At 36.7% G+C, this 24,967-nt stretch overlaps 1 protein-coding gene across 3 annotated transcripts in view; it reads right to left on the bottom strand.

Annotated features, from left to right (window-relative positions):
* LRP2 (LDL receptor related protein 2) overlaps positions 1 to 24,967 on the bottom strand; it is a 199,207-nt gene that overhangs the window by 85,455 nt on the left and 88,785 nt on the right. For 2 of the 3 annotated variants that reach the window (XM_019458730.2, XM_019458737.2), the window contains exons 17-32: positions 22,966 to 23,158; positions 21,092 to 21,217; positions 20,072 to 20,202; positions 17,338 to 17,475; positions 16,681 to 16,962; positions 15,287 to 15,526; positions 13,979 to 14,098; positions 13,766 to 13,882; positions 11,856 to 12,233; positions 11,387 to 11,401; positions 10,411 to 10,659; positions 9,208 to 9,419; positions 8,190 to 8,374; positions 6,959 to 7,187; positions 5,748 to 5,925; positions 3,807 to 3,935 (exon numbers count right to left, since the gene is read on the bottom strand). In XM_019458730.2, the coding sequence (XP_019314275.2) occupies positions 3,807 to 3,935; positions 5,748 to 5,925; positions 6,959 to 7,187; positions 8,190 to 8,374; positions 9,208 to 9,419; positions 10,411 to 10,659; positions 11,387 to 11,401; positions 11,856 to 12,233; positions 13,766 to 13,882; positions 13,979 to 14,098; positions 15,287 to 15,526; positions 16,681 to 16,962; positions 17,338 to 17,475; positions 20,072 to 20,202; positions 21,092 to 21,217; positions 22,966 to 23,158 (2,922 nt within the window). The remainder of the gene's footprint in view (positions 1 to 3,806; positions 3,936 to 5,747; positions 5,926 to 6,958; positions 7,188 to 8,189; positions 8,375 to 9,207; positions 9,420 to 10,410; positions 10,660 to 11,386; positions 11,402 to 11,855; positions 12,234 to 13,765; positions 13,883 to 13,978; positions 14,099 to 15,286; positions 15,527 to 16,680; positions 16,963 to 17,337; positions 17,476 to 20,071; positions 20,203 to 21,091; positions 21,218 to 22,965; positions 23,159 to 24,967) is intronic. The other variant, XM_019458747.2, reaches the window with a different exon arrangement.

The following is a 24,967-nucleotide window of genomic DNA, read 5'->3' as shown; positions in this document are numbered from 1 at the left end:
CTGAGGGCTCAGTCTCACGAACCGGGAGATCATGACCTGAGACAAAACTCAGTCAGATGCCCAACCAACTGAGCCACCCAGGTGCCCCTGGCTCTTAACTTATTTTAACATCTCATTAGCTTTTCCTTTTTCCTGGCATTTCAGTTACTAAAAATTACTTAGCATTTATAAACCTGGAATAAATTTAAAGTAAATACTGCAACTATTAATGTTTATATTTCACAAAGTCCTACAATATATAGCATTTCGTCTTTCCATTAAACCTGTGAAGTTGTTTTCAGCTGAGGCCAATGAAACTTGCAGGGGCTAGTGAGAGTGTAGGTTCACAAGCCCATTCTCTCTTAACTGCTCCACGTTGCCTCTCTTCTGAACAAATGAAAGAGCCATAATAATCGCCCCTATTTATTGAGAATATGGGCCATATAGTATGCACCAGATATTATTTCACTTAATTTATCTCCCAGAAGCCTCCAAACCCTGTTTGTTAGAGTGTTACCAACCCCAACCACACCCAACTTTCAAATGAGGCACAAAGAAATTAAACAATTGTCAGGTCCTCAGACTCCAAAACTGGGTCTAGTCTAGACTGGGTACTAGTTATTGAATATCAAATTACCACTCAATTCATTTAATTTAACACGCAGTAATAAAATGTGTAAGCTATATTGGGGGTTTATATGTACCTTGAAATTATATTGAGATATTTAATTATTTATTGATTATATGTTGTAAGTGTTCATTGGTTCAGTAAAAACAAGAAGTATTCCCCAATTTCACAGTAGAGATTATAAATTCTACTTACTCAAAACTGAATACTGCTCTTTTTAATGTGTAATTTTCATTTTGCTTAATTGGAGGAATTCTCAACCAAAGCACCTAAAGAACTGCATTTCTCATCCATTGAACATGGGCTTTCTTGATTCTTCCCAGAAGCACTCCTCTCAAGCCCTACCCAGCTCTACTCCTTTGGCCACTATTCCTTTGTCAGGCTAAGTCTCAGGCTCTTGATCTGATCGCTGCTGGCATATTTGAGAAAATATATATACCACTTACCACTAGTGAACATTTATGGGCAATGAACCAGAGGGTGGGAGTCATTTAGTGCTGCACTGGCAGAAAGTGTGAGAGCCAAGGCGAAGGATGATACCAGAGAGAGTGCATGAAAAGTGTTCTGTGGGAAAGATAAAACGAGTGATTTGATGACACAATACAGCCATAAGGGAATAAATAGGCGGAAAACACAGGAATGAAGAAGGAGCAAGAAAGAATATCGGAGGGCTTTGTCATTCACTGAACATTTACTGAGTGCTACTGCGTGCAACAAGCAAATATCAATGAATCAGGTGGAGGCTTAATCATCAAGGAACTTGAGTCTACAGAACTAGGCAAAGTATATGGATTCTGGATCATAATGGCCATGAAGGAATATGCACAAAAGTACCTGGGGTGGGATGGGAAGGAGTTCAGAAGGAGGTGATATTTAAGCCATCCTACCACAGTATGTCTTTTGAAATTAAAAATCATTACTTCATTTTTATTCTTTATGTCATGATCCCATTAAGATTAGCACTAGCAGGGCAAGAAGTAAAGAGGAAGCAGTTGGTAATGGGAAATTTATGTTGTAATTGAACAGCAATGTTTACTACTTCCTAGCTAGGTTCCCCTTAACTCAGACATTGCACTAAACGATCAGCGCCTCAACCTTTCTAACAGTGTGTGCAAGGAGTGTTTTCTTATGTTGCACATAATCACTGAGACAATTGTCTTGTGTCTCGCTCACACTGAGTTGGAAACTCATTTTGGATTGGAGGTTGTTTATTGTAGAGGACGCTGGGCGATGTTTCGGTTTGCTAAAATGTTGTTGTTTATTTGGTTTTGGCATTGTGGAGAACATATTTTTGAAAGAATAAAAAGCTATTTTATGCAGAGAAAGATCTTGGCTTAAAATTTTATGTCACCTCATTAGGAAAAAATAGAAATATCTCATAATTCTCTTACCCAACTGTAACCACTATTGGTGCTTATGTGTGTTGTCTCCCAGATCTTTTCAATGCATATTTTTACATGGCCAGTGGTGAACAGCCTGCCTTTTCACTTAACCTCATCGTATGCACTTCCAAAGATATTCCAAACATTTAGTAAACAATATTTTAAAAGCTATTTAACCTGTAAATCAAGTAAAATGTTTTCATCTATAAATGTTAACAAGTCTTCTAAGCTTCTGATTGAAAAAAATGTGCCCCTCTTTTTCTTAGTTAACATATATTGGCATTCAGTTACCCAAGTGGTACTCAAAAATCAATTGAGCAATACTAAAAAAGTTCCACCTCAGTAAAGTCAGCCAATGGAAAACCCACTAGTGGAATTATTTGTGAAACAACAAAAGCTACTACTTAGATATCAATCACCATCAGATCGTTACATTGATTACACCAATCCCCAATGCACAGTTCAACAACCTTTGCATGGTGAAAGAATGCTTTGTATCCAAAATGTCTTTAGCCCAGTTTAATCTCCTGCTGAAAGACTCTGAGGACACACTAAATTAAACAGTGTCAACAAGGATTAGGTGCATAATAAGTCTCTGAAGAAAAATGGCAAATGCCAATCCCTTTGTAAGCATTACCAATAATTAAAATCTTTCATCATGAAAGTATCATTGCAAAATATTATATCTTGATGGAATTCAATTTTCAGTAGGCCTACATTTGCAAAATCTGTAAACACCATTAATTTCCTGGATTCAGCAAAAATTTTCCACTTGAAAAATAACTTTCCCTCTAGATTAAGATTCTGTTTTCTCTTAGCTTAAGGATTTTTTATCATTAAATATTTAATTTTAACTTGTCTGCAACCATTTTTGTCAGGACCAAAACACATTCAAAAACTAAAGTCAAAGACCTTGAATTTAGAATAACTCTCTAGATTTTTAAGCAAAGGTAAATGATTTTTAAAAAGACTTTATTATTGGGGGCAACTGTGTGGCTCAGTCAGTTCAATGTCCAACTCTTGATTTAGGCTCAGGTCATGATCTCGCAGTTTGTGGGTCCCAGCCCCGCATCAGGCTCTGCACTGACAGCACAAAGCCTGCTTGGGGTTCTCTCTCCCACTCTCCACCCACTCCCTGCTCACACTCTCTCTATCAAAAATAAATAAACATTAAAAAGACTTTATTTTGTATCACGTACATACTCCAGCAGAAATCTCTTTTGTGGATTGACTATATCTTTCCCTTTTGTTCTCACTCCCTAATAATACTAATAAGAAGAAGAAGAATATCTCCATCAACCCAGTAAAGTATCTTGGATGACACAAAGATTAAATTGCTCAAATAATCACTTAACAATCTTTCATACAAAGAAAACTTTCATTTTAAAAATACCAGATATTAAAGTTACTGCAGTTGGAGTCAGAAGGCTTATGCTAGAACACTCATCACTGACTATTAGTGACAACAATAAAAATGAGATAAGGAACCTGAGAGAAGGAAGCCATACACAAGTGTTAAGAATCCTTACTTCCTAAGTGCAGAATTTGGAGCTTCCCATTATCACTGCTTGTCTAACTGTAACCAGGTAAAAGAAAACGTGAGCTTAAGGATTGTTTAATCATATCCACACACAATATGAGCTTTATATACAGAAACTATTACAACTGAGGTGCTCAAATCACCCCACATGGCATGCGTACTCCAAAGACTTGCTGAATCAAAGGGAACACAGCACACGTTCCGTTAGCAAGTGGCTTAGAGCTCACACTGCTCTGCTAAACTAAGGCAGCCTCCACACTTAAAGGGCATACGGTACCTCTCAAGCAAGTCACAGAATCGTAAGAAAGACTCCATCCTGAAGGACAAGCACAAGAATAAAGGTGCGGCGTCTGTGAGGAAAGCAAGCATAGATGGCTGCAGGAGGAAGAAGCACATGAATTTTCACCTGTAATGGAAAAAGAAGAGAAGAAAACATTGGTGAATGGAAAACCTCCCACATTGAAGTGCACAGAATGAATTAATAAAGAAAATGTAGCAAAATGTAGTGTACACACACACACATATGCGATATCATTCATCCGTAAAAAAGAAAATCTTGCCATTTGCAATCAGCATAAACTAAGTGAAATAAATCAAAGACAGAAAGACAATATACTTGTCTATACTATAGTATACTATATGATATACTATATGATATAACTTATGCTATAAGATATATAACTTATAAATACTATGTGCTATAACTTATATGTGACATCTAAGAAAAACCAAACTCATATGGAGATTGGCAGTTGCCAGATGCATGGAGTAGGTACTGCACAAAATGGGTGAAAGTGGTCAAAAGGTATAAACTTCCAATTACAAGATAAATAAGTCCTGGGATGTTATGTGCAGCATTATGACTACCATTAACAGTATTGTATTATACATTTGAAAGTAGTTGACAGAGTAGATCTTAAAAGTTCTCATCACACACTCACTCACACACACACACACACACACACACACATGTTATAATTATGTATAATGGTGGATATTCACTAATCTTATTGTCACTATCATTTCATAATATATACATTTATCAAATCATTGTGCTGTGCACCTAAAAATAAAATATTATATGTCAAATTTATCTCAATGTAAGTAAATAAATAAATTTTTAAGTATGCACATAGTCATGCTGTTATTGTCCCCCTGGAGGCCACCAGTAGAGACTCAAGTAGATTAAGTTAACCTATGTTGGTTTGGTTTTTTCCTAAATTACTTTACCCTTCGCCGGCATCATGCTTTCAACACAAAACTCATAAGAGAAATAAGAGAGAGAAATGACTTGCCCAAGGTCACAGGTCAATCCTTTATGAACAAATAGCTACTGAGTAACCCAAAGCTCAGTAATAGAAATACGATGCCAAATAACATGTGTCTCCTTGCCTAAGCTAAAAGATCTTTTTACACTAAATGAAATCAATGTGCATTTTCCCTTTGTGACCTTGAAATTTATCCACTATTGTCCAAATTTTGGTTAAATAGTAATCTTTTATCTTTCTATTGATGATATCTTTGTGCGTCTCTGCTTTTTAAAATAAGGGAACCTATGTGCACCCCAGGCTCACAGGATGTCCTCTAGATCTTATACATTCTTATTATATATATTGCATTAGATTCATTAATCTATTCATTCACTCAAAAAACATTCACTGTGCTCTAAGCACTATTCTAAGCACTGAGAATACTATAAACATGGGAGCAGATATTCTAAAAAAGGGAGATAGAACTAAACTACCAACGCCAAATTTTTAAATCATCTAGCCACACACACATCTAGGATGTGTGGAATATATCACATCTACATCTAGGAAGACTTGGGATAGCTACACCTACAGAGCACTGGCGCCATAATAAACGAGTCCTAAGAATAAGCTCCTTTAGATCACAGAAGGGTAGCAATAAAAGGATCTAAGGGACTATCTGGTCTATGCAGTATTTGTCAGCCGAGGAAACAGGGATTTAGAAATTGTCACAGAGACAGTAGCCAATTGCTGAATAAAATGACACAGTTTAGGTCTGTTGTTGTTACATACAAGTTTTTAGTTTACCATGATAAATAAAAGTAATGAAAATGTTAGGACTGCGGTGGTTAGTAAAGAAGAAGGGAGTATATCGCCCAAACAAATAGGTCTACAACATTGTACACTTAGCATTCTCAGAATAAGTGCTTTCCAAGCTATTCCCAGGCAAGTGTCTCTGTATCACTTACTATTAGGTTGTTTCACAGGATGAACTGCAACAACCCCCAGGGGCTGCTGAACATTACGAATTATGACTGACTGGTTTCCACCATGCCACTTATTGGCTTGCAAAACCTGATAAGTAGAGCGGTCAGTCCAGTACACAGAGTCTTCAAAGATAGTTAGGGCATAGGGATGTCGCAGAATCTGTGAAGCGAAGAGAAAAGATGAGACTTTGCCAACAAGTACAAACCAAGGCAAAAAATGTAGAAAAGGATATCATTTAGGATTTAATCATTTAAGACATAGGGAAGTCATTGTTCAGGAGACAGACAAAAAATACACTGCTTGACCTATAATTATCCCACTATAGCACTCAAGATACTTTCACATTTTTGTCGCTTTCATATTGAGAAAGCACTTTCACATTGTGTCGCTCAGTCTTGATTTTTTCTCTGGTCATTACACTGGGCATCCATTTTACAAATGAAAGCAACACTGAAGGGCAGAAAGTAAGGTGACTTATCTGTATCCCCTACTCCCAACCCTTAGCTCCCCCCCCTCCCCTGTTATCACCACTCGTTATCCAGTGCTATTTCTGCCACTACAGATTCACATTAATCTGACCGAGCCTACTTGCATGCTTCCTGAAGGGAGGGAGGCCCTGCCAGGGCCCCTTAAAGCCACAGAACTATCACCAATGGCAATTTTAAATAATGGCTCTTTGCTAAAATATATATTTTCTATATCTTCCCATTCAAATTGTGAAAATAAATTCACCATAATTTTCTGAATAAAAGTTGATTAATGTACAGAATTGTTGAATCAGTATGTTGTACACCCAAAACTAATATAGCATTGTATATCAATTATACTGAAATTAAAAAATACAATATACAACAGGCTATGATTTAACTAAGAAAGCTAAATATAAATTATTAATTTTTGCTCAACGCACTTTTTTAAAGTGTAGAAGCAACAGATCAGCCTCTGCAGATCAACTTAATCACACAAACCGTTCCCAGACATGGCACAATCTGACCATGAACTAGAATAAAAATATTTATTTTCTGTTAGTAAGGAAAGATGGATTGGCCCTCACTCCTGTTGATATTTCCTGGATTGACCTTGTAATGTCTAAGATACAAAAATTAATCTCTTAGTTCTCTTGTTAACTCTATTTGCTTTCTACTAAGCCGCTATTGTGGGTTCAGCGTGGTCTTCCTCAAAACCAACTTACCAAATCACTGGCTATCACCTGCCTCCGATGCTGTCCATTATAATCACAATAGTCTATGTAGTCAAGATAGGAATCTATGAAATAGAGCAGTCTGTTGGGGTAGTCAATAGTTATGCCACTGGGCCAGAAAATCTTGTCCTGAACAATGACAGTGCGCAGACTGCCATCCATGCTAGCTCGTTCAATACGAGGGTGATGGCCCCAGTCAGACCAGAACATCAAATGGTCACTGTGGAAAGAAATCAGTTACCAGTCAGAAAGGATATATTTCAATAGGGAAAGTAACTGCCATTTTAAGTAATACAACATCATCTTTATGCTCTGCTTAAAGTAAATCATCTCTAATTCAGAACATCTATACAGAGTTTATTATTTCCTCTGAGTGTCACAAAGTAAAACTGTAATCATAATACAATCATAAGCCATCTGGGTGTTTCTAAAATGTTCATAAAACATGCAGTACATAATGACAATGAAATGTCTCAATGCCTATTCATGTTTCTGTACAATCCACAAATAGTTGATCTAGAAAAATCCATCTGGCCTTGTTTATCTACCCTGTCATTTTTTAAGATAAAAGTCAATTTATTCATCAGCAGAGATTCATCATAAATTTCACTGGTGTGTATTACTTTATAATATCTAGGAAATCTATATTGCATCAAGCATAATTTGTCTAACTCACGATCTTACAGAGAAGAACTGAAGTTAGAGAATTTTAAGTAAATTCAAGGAAAGAAGCCATCAAAGGTTTCTAAGCACATGGGAGAATTTCTTCTTCCCGTTACGACCAGCGGGCAAAACTTTTCTTCCTTCCATGACATAAAACGGAGTTCTAATAAACATGAAATTGAAGCAGGAAAATCTTGCCTTTTTGGTTGTATAACCATGTTACAGCAAACTGGCCCGTCTATGGAATACCACTGAATGCATTCATTAGAGACCTAATTATATAATTCTATGACAATCAATTCAATAATTGTGTTACCAAGCTAATAAATCAATATGTTCTTAAATTGAACAACCAATGGCTCTTATGTACTTTATGAAGAAGAGTATACAGATAAAGGAAGGGTACCAATAACTACTTGGATGGTTACCATATCTATAGAAATGTTTAAACAAGGTTTCATTTAAAATCTTAAGATACACGTATAGGCCAGATCATGCTATTATTGTTTTTCCCTTATAACCATTTCAAGGCGATATCATTAAAAAAAAAAAATCTTACCTAGTCCTGGGATCTAATGCTAGTCCCCTTGGATTTGATACATTATGACTAATCAGCACAGTCCTGTGAGTCCCATCCAGTTTAGATACTTCAATTGTTTCCAGAGCATAGTCTGTCCAGTAAAGATTGCGACCTACCCAATCTACCACCATACTTTCAGTCATAGTGACACCACTGTTAAGTAGCTAAAGAAAAAAGGTGAATTAAGAGTGAATTCTACGGAGAATGAATAAATTGAAATTATGTAAACAATTATATGAATAGATTGAAGTTCTATGAAAATCTAGAATCAGGCAACTAAACTTGTCCTAGGATTGCTTGTAAGGATTAGAAAATGTCTTCCATGTAGCCAACCACCAAATCAACAGTACGGCATTCCACGAAAAATATACTACATTTTGTAGAATTGAATACTCTGGGATAACTCTACCGTTGGGTAAGTGTGTACTTTCATTTGGTTTCAAAGCTTTTGCATTTAAACAAAAGCTCTATCCATTCGCTAAATTGGCAACGCTATGAAACTTTATAACGTTCACATGCCAAAATAATATCTTTATTGATTAAATGCCAACAATTACAAAAATAAAGTCCTAAGGGGCAGAGGAAACATAACCAACAAGGGTCAAGAAACTGAAACTGTGGGAGATGGATTGAGAAATATAACTAAATTAAAGCTAAAGAAAAGCAACCCCGTAACTACCCTGCATTTTCCTCTGCTCTCATCCACTAGGGAAAAAAAAAAAAAATTACAAAAGCTATGTCAGAGAGTTTCTGAAGTCTCTGCGTCATGTGACCTGGAATTTAGAATCATGGATCTACCTTCAGAGGTCACATTCTTTTCTAAAACACACATATACTGGGAGTTATGAATGCCCAGGCCCCTTGGGTGCAATGTGGCCCAAAAGGAAAAATGAGAGCTACCCAGGATGAGGTAGGACCTGTTCTCACTGATGAGTAAGAGTAATAATCCCAAGACAGGGGGACTAGTGAGGCCATAGATCAGTAGAAATGTACTTACTACTCTTCTATCTGTTCCGTTTAGAAACGCACTCCAGATTGTACCCTGACCTCCATCAGACCAAAAGACACGACTACTGATTGAATCAAAATCAATAGCTACAATGTGAGAACCATTCCGGACAACTGAATAGATACTGTGAACCTGGGAGGTGATATTGTCAGCAACAATTTGGTTCCGACTTGCCACAAGTAGCAACAGACTTTCGGATGCTGTCCAAGAAGAAAATGCAAAAATGTCAATGAATCAGGGAGCAACCACAATTAAATTAAAACATCTCTTAAATATTTGATGCAATACTTTTGATGACAGAAGGAAGATATAATTCCAAACTATCGTAATAGGGAAAGCAAATTCCTAAAAAAAAATAATTTAATCACTTAATTCTTTATCTTGATAGTTAGCTCATTTTCATGAGTATTTAAAACAAGCTTTTTCCAAAATATCTTTTTTCCTTGAGTTATACCCCCAGTGTTTGCCTAAATATCAATCTGGAGCAAACTACACTTGCATTCTTCCAGTTACTATTTGTTACTTTTGCAGTTACTTTTGAATTTTATCTTCCTTCCTAGAATGTGGGCTTCCTGATAATTCTTCCTGATAAGAATTGTGTCTTAAATATTTTTGTTTGGCCTGAGGCACTGAGCTGTGGCAGACACTTTTAATTATCTCTCAATATCTCTTCACTTCCTTTTTAGTAATAAATCATACCAAGTTTTAGCATGGTGCACAGCCTTCCCCCACCCCTGGACTGTCTACCATTCAGCCTCTTACTTGAAAAAGAAACTATTATGATAACCTTCTTTCTTTGGTCATTTTTTAGGTGAACCATCCAAATCAATATCCTAATAGCTAGTATAATCACTTTCACATAGTAGAAACTGAATTAATATTGGTTGAATTGAATCAACTAAGCATTATATATAAAATGCTTAAATATGATATAGAAATAATTTTTAAATAATATAAAAGCCACTGATACTTTAAATAATATAAAAATCATCTACCTATTTATATTTTACTCTCTATTTTCCAAAATATCCCAAGACCTTTACCATTATTAACTTATTTAATCCGCACAATAAACCCATCCAGGATTCAACTCCAACACTGTCAAATGCCTGCATGCAACATTTGATCTTAAACTCTGGAGTGTGCTGTTATTCTGGCTGGAGGTAGTTCACTTTCAAGTTCAGTTATTACCTGTAACTTTGCAAGTCCTTCCGTTAGTGTCTAACGTGTATTCTTTATCACACCAGCACCGGAAAGAACCTCTCATATTGTAACAATGTTGGCTACAAAAGCCTGGGACATCACATTCATAGATGTCTTCACAGGTCTTAGAGTCATTGGCAAGCAGGTATCCTGATGGGCACACGCATTGAGCTCCATAGGGCCCCTGAACACATTGGTGAGTACAACCACCATTGGAATCTGAGCAGCTGTCCTGGTCTAGAATAAAGAAAGAGAAATCACAAAGGAAAAAAAGTCAGGAATCTTTGCTTTTTTTTGTCCCACCCTGTTGTAATATTTATCATACGGTCTCATGCCACCTTCATTGTAATACCTGGGTAAGAGCTAAGAGCAGCTATTCACTTGGATGAGCTCCACAGGCTAGTCAGTATCTGCTCTAATTTCCTTAAGGATTTACTCTCCTCCACAATCACTGTACTTAAACCACTTTTTTTCACTACCACTTCTATTATAATTCCATTTAGTGCAATGAGAGAAACTTAGGGAAATACTGTCAACATCAAAAAACACAACTGTCATTGAGAAAGCATGAAAAGAGACCTAAATTACTTCCTGCTTGCTTTCTGACATTCTTCTACCTATACAGAAATGAAAGATGAGACATTCAAGAGCAAGGCTGGAAGGTCTATGAAAGGGAATAAATGGAAAGGGAAAGGAAATAAGAACATTAGAGGGCACAGATCCACCAACATGCCATCACTCCTTCCTTTCAGGGCCACAGCAGCAATGCCTGAAGCCACCCAAAGTTGGTTCACATGGCTGGTATGCAAATGCCTCTATTTCCATGTGTACTCTAACTTATTTTTAAGAGACATGACAGGAAACATGCTCCAGAGAGGGAAGTAAGTCAAAATTACTAGAATATTTTCAGCACAAACACAATCCATATAATATCATAAGAATCTAAAATATTTTGCAATCATACCTGGCTGGGGTTCATCTGAGAGTGAGCATTGATTAAAGAGGAAAGAAAGAAAGGACAGCAATTAGGATTACATGCCAATCACAGGATTTTAATCACAGCAAACACAAATCCCCGGACTTCATTTGCTTTGTGGCAAGTTCTGATTGAAATTAGAAAATATTAAAGTTAGAAAAACTTAGGACCACAATCCAAAACAAAAATTAATTTGACAATCTAATGGCCTCATTTAGTCCCATTTTTCTAAAAAAGAAGTAAAAACACAGAACCAAGTGCAAAGGATTTAATGAGAAATATCATCCAGTGGTGATTTATTTGAAGTCCATGATGCTTATCCCTACACAGATTTGAATTCATAGAGGAACTGAAATCCCTTCCTTAAAGCTGCATGGGGACTCTGACAATGGTGATGCACAGAAGGCCACTGCTCAGAATGAATTTATGGCCATTAAACTGTGGTCAGGAAACTTACTGCAAAGTGGGGATTCATCTGTCCCATTGGGGCAGTCAGAGATGCCATCACACACTGCACTCAGATTCACACAGATGCTATGGCCAGGGCACTGCCATTGCCAACTGGGACAGTGAAAGGCCTGAGTAGGGCAGTCCTTCTCATCACTCATATCCCTGCAGTCATTGTCCCCATCACAGAGCCAATCTCTGTAGATGCAGTTTCCATTATCACACAGGAAGTGAGTTGAAGGGCAGGTCTTGGCGGCACAGCCGTGATGCTCATCAGATCCAAAGATGCAGTCTGGGTGCCCATCACACTCCCAGCTCTTCGGGATGCAGACACCATCTGCTTGGCACTGAAATTCATCTGGGTGGCACATCCCAGGAGGCCTAGTTGCTAAGATAAATGCATGGGAGAGATGAGCTTATGAAGGTAATTCATAATCCTTTTTATATAATTCCTAGATTAAGAAGAAATGATTTTGGATCAATGGTGGGTTTCTGATAATGACTATAACAAATTTAATATTAAAATCTAGAACGATATAGGGTTCTCAGACATTGCAGTGCACAAAAATTTTTCTACGAGTCCGATTTGTCCCTGAGTCAAAAGAAAATCGTTTCATGTGTTTTTGACGTTCGTTCAACTACAGGTTAATAATAAAATTCATCTTCTTCTTTATTAAATAATCACCAGTTCACTTCAATAGAATTCAAATTGCCATTAATTTGTTACTTTGAATTGATCAGTTTAATATCAAGTATTTGGATGTTATTAATTTTCCCTCAAATGAACTACATCCAATGAAACCAGCACACGATAAGTAAACAAAGGGTGACAGTAAGTCCTTAATTCTTTGCTAAGTTTCCACTATTCATTGAAAGATGAGAGTTGCTTCCGTATATCACAGGGGTAAACCCAAGTTTCCTCCCAGGGACCTTGTAAGGCAACCACAAGTCAGTGGCAATTGGTAGTTTAACCACAAATCATCACAGAAGAATTCCATGTTTTCAACAGAAAACAGGAACACCAGTGACTATGAATTTCTGGGTGTTGTATACATCTATAAAGTATTAAGCATTTTATTTAACTTTTCTTTTTATACATAGGTTTAAAAACTTATTTTCTGAATGGGGAGGAAAATTGATAAACACCTGCTTTTCATGGTCTAAAACACCATTATTCTAACAAGTGATCAACTTAAATCCATTTGACATAATTAGTGAGCAATAAAAAATCATGTCCACTATAGGTCTCTAGCCCATGGAGATTATAAATCCATCAGATTTATATTTTATGAAGTTCTCCTTGAATCCTATGACTAGAAGGAATTTCTTTTCCATGAACCCAATTGAATTTTATCTGTATCATTTCTAAGGCCTTCATTAATATGTACCTTGCTTCAATTATTTCTTATGTTATATAATTTCTCTTACCCTACTCTAAGAACAAAGACCACACATAACATCTTAGTAGATATTCAGCAAAAAATAGCTACAAAAGAATTCGAGTCAATATCAAATACTACTCCACACCCTATCTATACCATGATTTGACCGATCTACTGAAATTTAAAAGAAACAATTAAGATATATCATTATATATAGCAAGCCTCAAAAATTTGAAACCCACGAATTTGGGATGTCCTAGGAAATATTCATAGTGAGAACAAAAATATCTAAGAAGCATGGAACCTACTTAAGAGACTGGTAAGTGCCCATTTGTAAAACCACTTGATTCACAAATTTAAGTTATTATTTGGAAATACCTAGTCAACTCTACTGTATATTCAATACTGTATATTCAATACTCTTTGATAATAGTTTGTAATTTAAGCTGTCTTCTCTCCAGTGTATGCGAATTAGAAAAAACCTGTGATAATATGAAATGATTCCTTGGCCTAAAACATGTAGGAATATGGTACTTACAACAGTCTACCTCATCAGAGTGGTCATTGCAGTCAAAAACACCATCACAACGATATATGTTGCTAATACATCGACCCTCACTGGCACATTTGAATTGGGAAGCAGTGCAATTAATTACTAAGAATGAAAAAAAAAAGCATTCGAAATTAGCTCAAGGAAAAAATGACTACACATTTTTAAATGTCATGAATAAAAATAAAGCAATCCACTTACCACAACCATTTTCATCAGATCCATCAACACAGTCCTTGTCCCCATCACAGACAAAAGATAGGTCAATACATCGATGATCAGGACAACGAAACTGACTAGGTAGGCATGTCTCTGTAAATTCTAACGTCATTCAAAAACAAAACCAAGTAACAGTTTATTTCTTGTTCAGTGTGTACCGGACCGAAGCTGCAAAATGCTAAGGAGATACACAAGTTATCTCATTTGTACATGTGTTCAAAATTCCTTCACATCAGCCATATAGCCAAAGTCAGCCCAGAAGAGTACTCAAAGCCAGGACAGTTTGAGGGAAGAGGAATAAGAAGATTATAGGTCAGAGTCAGATTCTGTGATTAAACCTTGAAAAATACATTACGCTTACCAAAGTGAGCATCATGGGCTTGGACTGGACTATACCTCATGAATACAATTGGGTCTATGACTCTCCACCAAAGCTAAGCAACGGAGCCCAACTGGGCACCATGGTCAGCCTGACCCACATGCCGCAACAGTATATAGACAGATCATGACTGGATTTAGTCCAAACTCTAAGCAGAACGTTTCTAGAAGCCAGGGTCCTACCTTGCTAAAGAGACATACCCTTAGAGTCAGATGTGCTGGCTGTCCCATCCACAATATGAAACTATATTAAATATAGATGCACAGAATGTGAAAGCTAGAAGAGGTCTGAAAACCCATCTGCTACAGAGGGAAGTGACTTGCCTAGTCATGTAACCAAGACTAGACCTTGGTCCAGGGAACTCCATCCACCTTCAACTACTATTGTAGACACAAAAACAAACAACAACCTAAATGAAATCAGAACAGCAAGATGAAAAGCAGGCAGACAGCACCAATGAAATTTAAATTTTCTGTGCTTCTGCGCTTTATTCCCTTTTTGCCTGTATGAAACAAAAAGAAAAACCAATAGCCAAATGTCTTATATGATTTAGAATAAAACAAATTTGTGATATATAGATATATAGATAGATAGATATAGATATCTATCTATATCTATCTATATATACATACATACATATAGTGGATATATACTGGAGGAATTGTTTCCCACTTGTGTCTGGATGTTAGACACAGTCCTTTTTCTGCATCCATAAAACTCAGTGACCAGAGGACTCTAAGCATCTTTACTCTTTACTCTGATAGCCTATTGATACAGGGATTGACAGATGGAATAATGATTACAATCCAACAAAAATTGTGTGAGCCTCAGAGGAAAATGTGCAAGGCCTACTAATTGTTCAAATCTATTCATTAGGCTGACCAACCAAGAGAAGTCTGCGCAAAACTTACCGCAATTCTTCTCATCAGATCCATCTGCACAATCATTATCTGTGTCACAGAGCCAGCTCCTTGGGATACACAGATTATTATCACAGGTGAATAAGGATGCAGGGCAGGAAGTGGGTGCCTGGGACGGACAGTTCTGCTCATCACTGCCATCCACACAGTCATTCTGCTTGTCACACTTCCAGTGTGCAGGGATGCACTCTCCGTGGCTACAGGTGAACGCTGAAGATGCACAGGAATTATCTACAACGGAAACAAACTGGTCACAAAGACATTTTCTTTTACAGCCCTATTAAGTGAGTTCTTACCTTGTAAAAGCCCGGTTCTTCAATGGGAGCATATATACAAAATAAAGAGAGACGTGCACGTCATTCTTATCATCACCATTGGCTGACATTTATTTAGCAATTGTCATAAGCCAGGCATTTTTCTAAGTGTTTTATACATACTTTTTCTCTCTTAATCTTCACAAGTATACTGTGTGGTATGTATAATTATCTGCACTTTACAGATGAGGAAACTGAGGCTTTGAGAGATTTAGGAATCTCCCTAAGATTCAATCTCTAGTTGGTGTGACCTGACACCCATCCCGTACTTCTCAGCTACACTTCGTCTAATCTCAATTTCACACTTAGTCTAAAGAAACCTTGAAAAGGTGTCATTGGAAAAACACAAATTGATAAAATATTCAGGTAAAAATTTGTACATTTAAAACAAGAAGAAAATTTTAGAAATTTCAGACAAGTGGGCACTTTTATTTTCAAATCTGGCAGTCTTCTTTCTCTCCAAAAAGACAGGTTATCATTATTATTGATCTCACCTTGATAGAGAGTTCTTAGATTTCAATGATTCTTTTTTTAAATTTTAATGGAATGCTTTTGTTTTCTACAATAGCATTCATTAGGCCCCCGACTTTATACACCAGATTACCATGGAAAGAAGAATGTAAACATTAAGACCATCAGTTCACCCCTATTGTACTCCAAAGTGGGGGAAAGGAAATATACCACTTGAAATTTTCAAACGCAATTATTACAAGTACCGATTATGAAATATATTCTTTCAGATACTAAAGGTTATAATCTATTTATTCTGACTTGACTTTTGGAGGAGCTTGTAATGACTGCATTGGTCCAAACATCCAATGTCAGATAAAAACAAAATGTTGCTGAAGATAGCCCAAATCAATGGTAGAAATCAACTATAGCATGATCTATGAATGATATTTACTATCTAGCTTCCTAAAGCCTTGGGGGTACATATTAAAAAATCCGAACTTCTAGAAGATATTTTCCCCCACAGAGATAACCCAACCATAAAAAAGAAAAAAAAGAAAAAAAAGGTCCACCTCTCTGTTCTATTCGTCACTGAGTATCTCCTATGTATAAGCTACTTACTAAATTTGCCACATAGGTGCTCATCGCTGTTATCATGACAGTCATCTACTCCATCACAGCGGTAGTGACTGGGCACACATCTGCCGTTGCTACATGGAAAGGAAAGGGCACCACACTGCTCCAGGGGTGGTTCATGGGATGGGTCTTCCTGGCATGTCAAGTGATTAGAAGTCAAATTCATTCCATACGGACAACCACACACCCGCTGGAAATTTGGCACTGGGAAGCAGAAGTGGCTGCAGTCACCGTTTGGATGTGTGGGTCGGTTACAGTAGTTAGAACCTGCAAAAGCAATGAGGGAGACAGTGAGTTATGTACATTTCCACTGGGTTGATCACAGGGTTAGTGGTGAAGGAAAACAAATGGGAAAGAACAGTGTTCATACCCAACACTAAAAAGTAGCTGCTTCTTAGAAATCAACATGCCAAGTGGAACATTCAGTTTAAACACAGAAAACGTCCTAAAATGTGTTTTTCCTGACAATATCTTTAGGATTAACAAAGTTGAACAGAGATTGTTAAGTCTTACACTATTTAACTATCTGGGTAGCAGGAATATATAACAATCAGGAGCTATATTAAATCATACATACTAAAAAGTAAAGGAGCCACCATATTAAACAAAATACAACCATGTAAAAGAACTTGGCAACCTCACCAGTCTGAGTGTTGGCATCATATGATTTCACATGCATTATATTAGTGATGCCACTTCGGATAACTCTCATGTCTCCACCATCCATTTTCCTCACTCGAACGATGGCACCCAGTCTCCAGTCGGTAAAAAACACATAGTCTAAGAAGAAATACCAGTGATTAGTATTATCATCACAGCTCACTTTGGAAAATGCAATAGACTTGTAACGCTTCTTGCAAATGTGAGAAGATTCTCCCACAAATATCTGTAATATATTTCTGCGATCATTTTCTGTGACTTATTACTCTCTAGAAATGGCTCCTTAGAAGGCTACATATTTAATGATACCAGAGTTCTGGTTCAGGCAGGCATGTATGGAGTATTGTGATGGTATTTAATAGCAATTAGGTTTGGACTTCCATAGGTAAAAATAAAAAATTGGATTATTCAGTAGAGCATTAGATGTGTCTCATATGACCGAGTTCTTATCCCACCTAACGCACTAAACTTCTCAGTGCTTATAGGCAAGTACTTAACTGGATGAGGGTTCTTTTTTAGTAAAATTAAGGAAATAACTACATCTCTAAGCTCCCTTCCAGATCAACCCTTGTATATATCCCATGTCTTAATTGATGACACTAATTTTGTAGCTCTGGGGATCAATCAAATTATCCACAGAAGTGTGCCTACCTCTCCAACTGTAGTAATATTCCATGAAGTTCAAAATAGTTAGTCATGTTCCCTTTATGCTACCAGAGCAAGAAAGTAAACACACACATTTTGAATAGAATCAGTGGATTTTTCTTTTTAACAATACTTTAAAATTCCCAGCTAACCAAAAAATGCCAAAAATGCCACAAATTTTATCATTAGACCAATTTCCCTTATCTGTGGCCTAATCAATGACTAATCAGTCACTGGAGTTACTAAACCTTATCTAGACTGACTGACAATCTCAATTCCACCACTCATGAAGGTATCTTACTATACTTAAATAGATAAGAAGTTCCATAAACCTTTCACTCCTGTGTGGTGCACAGATAGCCAAGCATATCTAGTCTTTCCATAAAAAGAAGGATAATTTCTATGGTGTTGTGCAATCAAAGAATTTTCCAGGGGCCTGTGGGTGGCTCAGTCAACTCTTGGTTTCAGCTCAGGTCATGATTTCCCAGTTTGTGGGTTTGAGTCCCACATCAGGCTCTGTACTGACGTGCAGAGCCTGCTTGGGATTCTCTCTCTCTTCCCCCTCTCTCTCAAAATAAACTTAAAAAAAAATAATTTTCTATAAGAAATTCACAATGAAGGGCAGTGTTGGGAGAAACCTATTATTATTATTATCATCATTATTATTACTATTACTATTATTATTATTATTATTTGGGGAACATGGTGCTGCTTTTGTGAGTATGCACTAAAATTTTTTTCATACTGATGAAACCAAAAGGTATTGAAAGTGCCTTTTTATTCAATCCCAAAACATTCCCCCAAGGAGCAGGAAAAATTTAACATTCTTACAATGTTCCTATGTGACATCAAATGGCTGTCTGACATCATTAGTGAAAAGGGCGTGAGTAAGTGGAAAGGCATAAATAGAAAGGGGTGAGTATGTAGAATTGACTCATCTCATCATAAAAACTTACTCTCTCAAGAGCATTTTTAAAATATTTTTAAATGCCATGCACTCCTCCACAGATAGACAGCAGGATGGAACATGCAATATATTTACTACCTATTCATTCCACACTATATGCATGGGAGAAAGTCTTTATGATTTACAGTCAGTATCTAGCCTGTTAAAGCACCTTGCTAATTATCCAGAGTAGGATGTTCCATCCAAGTACACAAGTACATATGGTCCAGGGCCTTTCGTGGATCACAAAACGGCACTAACTGGACTAATTATGGTTTGTCAAACAGAACCAGGTTAGATTTGAGTCTCTCTTCATCCTCTTGGCCTGGCAATTTTGTACAATGCACAAGCTATACAATCATTTGCAGAAACCTTGTGTTCAAGACTAAATAAACCACCTGTTTCACAATGCCAGGCTACACTCAACTCAATACCACAACTCCACTCAAGGGGGGAGCCAGGACAAGGAAAACTGAAACATTGTGATCATTGCTGCTGTGTTTCCCAGAATTTCACACCCCCAAGCAATCTTTACTAGCAGCATTAAATTATCGGAAAGGTTCATGAAAAAACAACTACGTCTAGCTCTTTTTCACAAGACATATACTAATTTCTATATAACAACAATGATATCAGTTACCCAATATGTGTCTAAAAAGTTTCAGAGTCATTCAGTGCCTATGCAGTTGATAAACGTGTGTAGTAGCTTTCCCACATGGATTCTAAGAAGGTTTTTACAAAGAATAACAAAATGCAAGGCACCACAAACACTCCTAGTGTTTTATTCTTAAAAGTGATGAAATCAGTAGTTTATTTCTTTGGGGGATATTTATATCATAGAGTACTTGGGGAGTTTATAATACATGTAATCTACAAAATGCTATACCTGTATAAATTGTCAATTATTATCTAAAAGCGTCTAAAACAAAAAATTCACAAAGTGAAAATGGTCAGTTAAAAAAAAACAAATGTTTTGTCTACACATAATAGCACCATTCTCATTTTTTGTATTCTAAAGTAACCAACTTTTCTGGAGTTGTGAGATTGCCAAATGAGGATGAGTCTACTGTTAACAATTTGCAAAGTACAAAAAAAACCACACACTTTTATTGCTTCAAAGCATACCTCCAAAGACAGTAAGTCCAAATGGATGTGTCATCTGCTGTATATGGCCCAGGTTTCTTCTGTCTAAGCCATCAAAGGTGCTGTGCTCAATTTTATCAAAAAAGGCATCTACCCAGTACAACCGTAAAGCACTAAAATGATAAAATACTTAGTTATCTGTTATCCAGAAACTAGTAATGCACCCTTTCCACGGAGGACAATCATAAATGGTATGTTCAGTTGAAACATTTATTAAACAAAGTTTTAAAGATTAGATTATACTCACTAAAAATGTGATAGTTTTTGAAAATGGCATGATTTCATTCTTTTTCATCACCTTACTTATGCCCCCCACCATACGTTCTAACAAAGCAATTTTTAATTGTCTTAAAAATTTTTTAATGTTATCTTCCAGTTAGGTATTTTATTTTTCTCCTGGTTAAGTCCATAAGTTAACAAAATATTGGTAGTAATCTATGTTTAAAAGACTACATATATTTCTTCCTTTTGTCTCTTCTATAGACTACTTTGGCATTAATCTCTGTAAGCTTTTTTACCCCGTTATCTTTTCCTATGTTCCTAGATCATCAATTTCCTGAGAACTCTATCTTATACTTCAAAATTCTCCCAGAGTATATATATGCAAATACACATTTGTTAATTAATTGAAACTAAAGATTTCCTACCCACAAGATGCTCCCTATGAAAATTACGCATCACCTGGACTTCATCAAATCCCCTATCCTACTTCTAATGTGATTTCCGTCTTGCCTCCTCTGTACGGACCTCCCACAAGGTCCTATCATTCTGCTCCCTCTATCAATATCCTCAGAATGTTCATGAGTGCATTAGTTTTCATCCCAGCAGAAGTTGGCTAACTATGTGTTCTTTGTGTCCTTGTATCATACTATGTCCTTCTCCCAGTGCCAATGATGTAAAAATATCTGAGTGCAAGTAGTACCAGTTTCCTCACTCCATCATACTGCTTCATGTGGTCCACACTAAGAGGGAACTTAATAATTCACAATGATTCCTACTTACCCCCAGTCAATGGCCAACCCATTGGGCCATCCAAGAGTAGTGTTTACTATAGGCAAAAGGTTAGATCCATCACTCCATGCTCTCATAATTTTAGCAGGACGGAACCAATCAGTGAAGAATATATACCTAGAAAAAGAGGTAATAAATCAAAAATGTTAACACTGGAACAAACTACATGACTCAGATTTTCCAGAGACATGTTACAATTTCATTTTCTGTATATGTTCTTGGGCTTATGCAGAAAAAATAAAATCTGTTTAATAGGCAAGTTTAGTGTACTATCGATCTCTTAATTAAAAATTCAGTTAGCAATATATAACTAAAGTCATAAATACAATGGCATTAAAATGGGCATCCAGAGCAGAGAACCAATGTGCTAGACTTGGGACATGAAACTATTGTCACCAAGTAGATTCTTTAAAAAGACATAATTCAGGTTACATTTTAAGATTTTATTTTTTAAGTAATCTCTAAACCCAACATGGAGCTCGAAACTACAACCCCTAGATCAAGAGTCACACCCTCCACTGACTGAGCCAGCCAGGCACCCCTGGGTTACTTTAAATACTCCCAAGTTGTTGAAATGAAATAATATACTATGAGCAAGAATACAGATTTTAATCTCTCTTTCCTCTCTGGATTAAACATCTAGGTCACACTAGATAGCTCTTTAGTCATCTTCCACAAGGAAAGCATTTCATCTCGGTTGAAGAATGCACCCAAACCAACTCTCACTCTCTATCCAAGGTAAACTTTTATTCTGAGGAGTGACAAAAAGAAAAATCTAGGGGTAAAAAACAAACAAACAAACAAACAAAACTTTTCTCTCTCATGTGACCCTTAAAATTAGTCTTTCCAAAACATAATTTTCTGAAATGTGACTTCATATTATTTAAATGAAGGAGTCAGTAGGAAAGGAATTTAACAGCTCTTCAAAACCAAATGGCTAAGATTTAGTTTAAGATAAGTTCATTAGGAAATCAACTCTTTACAGGGCAATAAAATGTATTATTAATAATATCACCAGTTTTTAAATGTTTCTTACATTATTTCACAGGAAGAAATTTAAATACAAAATAACCACTCTGAGGCATCATACAGAGTTCTTTAGATACAAAGGCTTTGTAGTCAGATAGGTCTGAAATTTGAGTACTAACTGTTGTTTATCAGGTATTATATCTTCCTGCCTCACAAACCAGCTTTTGAATTAGACAAGATTATGTCAAGTGCTTACTCTGTGTCCTCCAGAAATCAGGTTTTAGTGACTTACCACTCACTTTCTTTTTTCTCTTTAAACTCCACTCAAATACAGCTACCAAGCTCAGACTTGTTCCAAACAAACATATTCGCTATTAACCAGATTTAAATAAGAAAGGTAAGAACCTAAAAGGAATAGTATAAACTGTTCTGTCTTTTCTTGTCTGACACCACCAATCACGGAATGGTTAAACATGAAACTTAGTCTGTGGTCTGAAAGACTTTTTATTCTGAAAACTACTGAATGATTAAGCAAGTTTTGCCACGCTTTGTATCAATACATTAAAGCGGGGAAAGAATTTGATCCTTTCCTGATAATTCCACTGCACATTCAATCCTTTTCTACTGAATCTGTATCACATTGTTGGTCCTCTTCAACTGTGGAAAAAAAACACACTTCAGTGAAGACTGGGAAAGCTGAAACTAAGGAGAAAGTGATTTCAAGGAGATGAAATGATTACTTAAACTTATGCTACAGGGATAAAATTTAAGGTGATTTCAATTTATGTAGTTCAATCTTATATTTGCTGAGCTTGCCAAATAAATGTGGCATCACTTTTCAATAACTTTAAAAGACATACAGTTTCAAGCTTTTCAGGAAACATGAACACACTTACCCAGCAATAGGATGAACTACAATTGATCGTGGGTTATTTAAATTCTGGATTATTGCACGTCTCGATTTATCAGCTAACCTCATGACACTGATACTCCTGTAAGAAGCATCTGTCCAATAAAGATTCTTTGAAATCCAATCAAAAGTCAAACTTTCAACACTTTCCACCCTGTTGGCGGTGAGAATTTCTCTTCCTGTAAGTTGAAATATGAACAAGGTTTAAGCTAAATATATTTTATGCCATACATTTTCCAACTACTGCATATTTAAATTGTGTCAAAGTTATAACATATTTCAGTAACCCACGTGGAATTCTTAAAAAACAAAACAAAACAAAACAAAACAAAAAAAACCACTGCTGAGCAACCAGAGATAAAACTAGAATCTATCCATTCCCAAAAGTTTGGATCTCAAAAAACAGATATGATTCTGATAAACTGAACCAGAAGTGGTATGCCCTACATTTACTCCCTTGTTCAACCTTCCAGAAAAAAATTTCTCATTGCAGAACATCTGAAAGAAGAGAAGATACCTGAGTTCACATATTCACAAGCACCACCCACAGAGAGCTCTGATAAGCCACCAGGTACCACTGGCAGGAGATCTCTGAGGTGTGACCGCCCAACCTTCTCAACAGCCTTTCAAACTGCAAAGTTGCCCTATTTTGAAAAGGCCAGCAAAGATTCCAAATGGAAATCAGAGGTACAGGAGGAAAAAAAAGACCACTTTTCTCTTGGTGAAATTTTTATGTCTTTTCCCCTTTTTCTTATTTTCATTAAGGAAATCTGAATCACAGTCAATAACACTTTTTGAAGTAGGGAAAACCATCGTAGTGCTTTTTCCATTCATTTACTTAGCAAATTATAAAAGAAAGTCTTCTATGTGCCAGACACCATACTAGATACTTAGGAAACATAATATTGCTAATAGTATTTGTAATAATAGCTTATATTGAGCACTTACAAGCCAGGAACTGGCCCAAAGATTTTACATGGAATCATCCATCATCACAACAGTTCAAGGAAGGCGGTATTATTAGCAACCTTATTTTGTAGATGAGGAAACTGAGTCATAGAAGAGTGAAGCATCTTGAAAGAAGTGTGGACACTGCCTTTGAAGGATTTATAATGAAGTGGAGGCAATTAAACTAAGAGGTAGAAATCAAAAAGTAATGGGTATTTTGACAGATGTGCATGGAATGGTATGAAACACAGACTCCAAATGAAGCACAAGGTGAGGTGGAGGTGTGGACAGTTTTCCCAAAGGAAGGGGTGAATTAGGTGCTGTAGGAAAGGAAAGACTTGGAAGTGAGAAAGAGAGAGATTGAGAACTCCATGTGTTTTGGAGGTTAATCAGTTAATGACAGAGGTTAAGAGAAAGGGAGAAATTTAGGTAACCACCAGACCCTGGGAGGAATGGGGGTGGGGAGGGGTGATAAGAGGGAAAGGGACAGTGGTCATGCTCTACATGCTCTAAGGCAGGAAGTCTTACATGGAGTAAAGATGTCTACTTACATCTGTTGGTTTTGAGGTAGTTGTGGGATATATGGTGAGATATGCAAAAGGCAGTTGGCATTATGGGTGTGAATCTCAGAGAGCTTGGAGGGAGATTTATGGAGGGATATTTATATCACCTGAAAAAAGCCTTCCCTGATCTTTCCCTCATTTGCCAGGTTAGGAGGAAAATCATTCAGTAAATGCCTTACCATAAGTCTCCCCATTCTAATTTATAATGGCTACATAAATGGTAATCCAAGACGCTGAAGGTGCAAAATTATGCAGAAAATAGGAGAAGAGACCCACATGCTGAACATAGAGAACACGCCTATATAGGAAACAGGCAAAGAAGGAACGACCTCTGAAGAACACCAGAAAGATAAGGAAACGAGATTGGAGGTGACCAAGATGAGAAGAGTGTGAAGTGACATAGTTGGCAGATTGAGATGGAGTGAGGAATAAGTGGAAAGTATAAATGTGGAAGTGAGAATAGGAACATGTAAGCCA

The sequence above is a fragment of the Panthera pardus genome, unplaced genomic scaffold, assembly GCF_024362965.1.
Source record: "Panthera pardus isolate Hobbes unplaced genomic scaffold, ASM2436296v1 HiC_scaffold_10, whole genome shotgun sequence".
NCBI classification, from domain to species: Eukaryota; Metazoa; Chordata; class Mammalia; order Carnivora; family Felidae; genus Panthera; species Panthera pardus.
The sequence above is the reverse complement of the archived record's forward strand: the minus strand, read 5'-3'. Positions and strand labels throughout refer to the sequence as shown.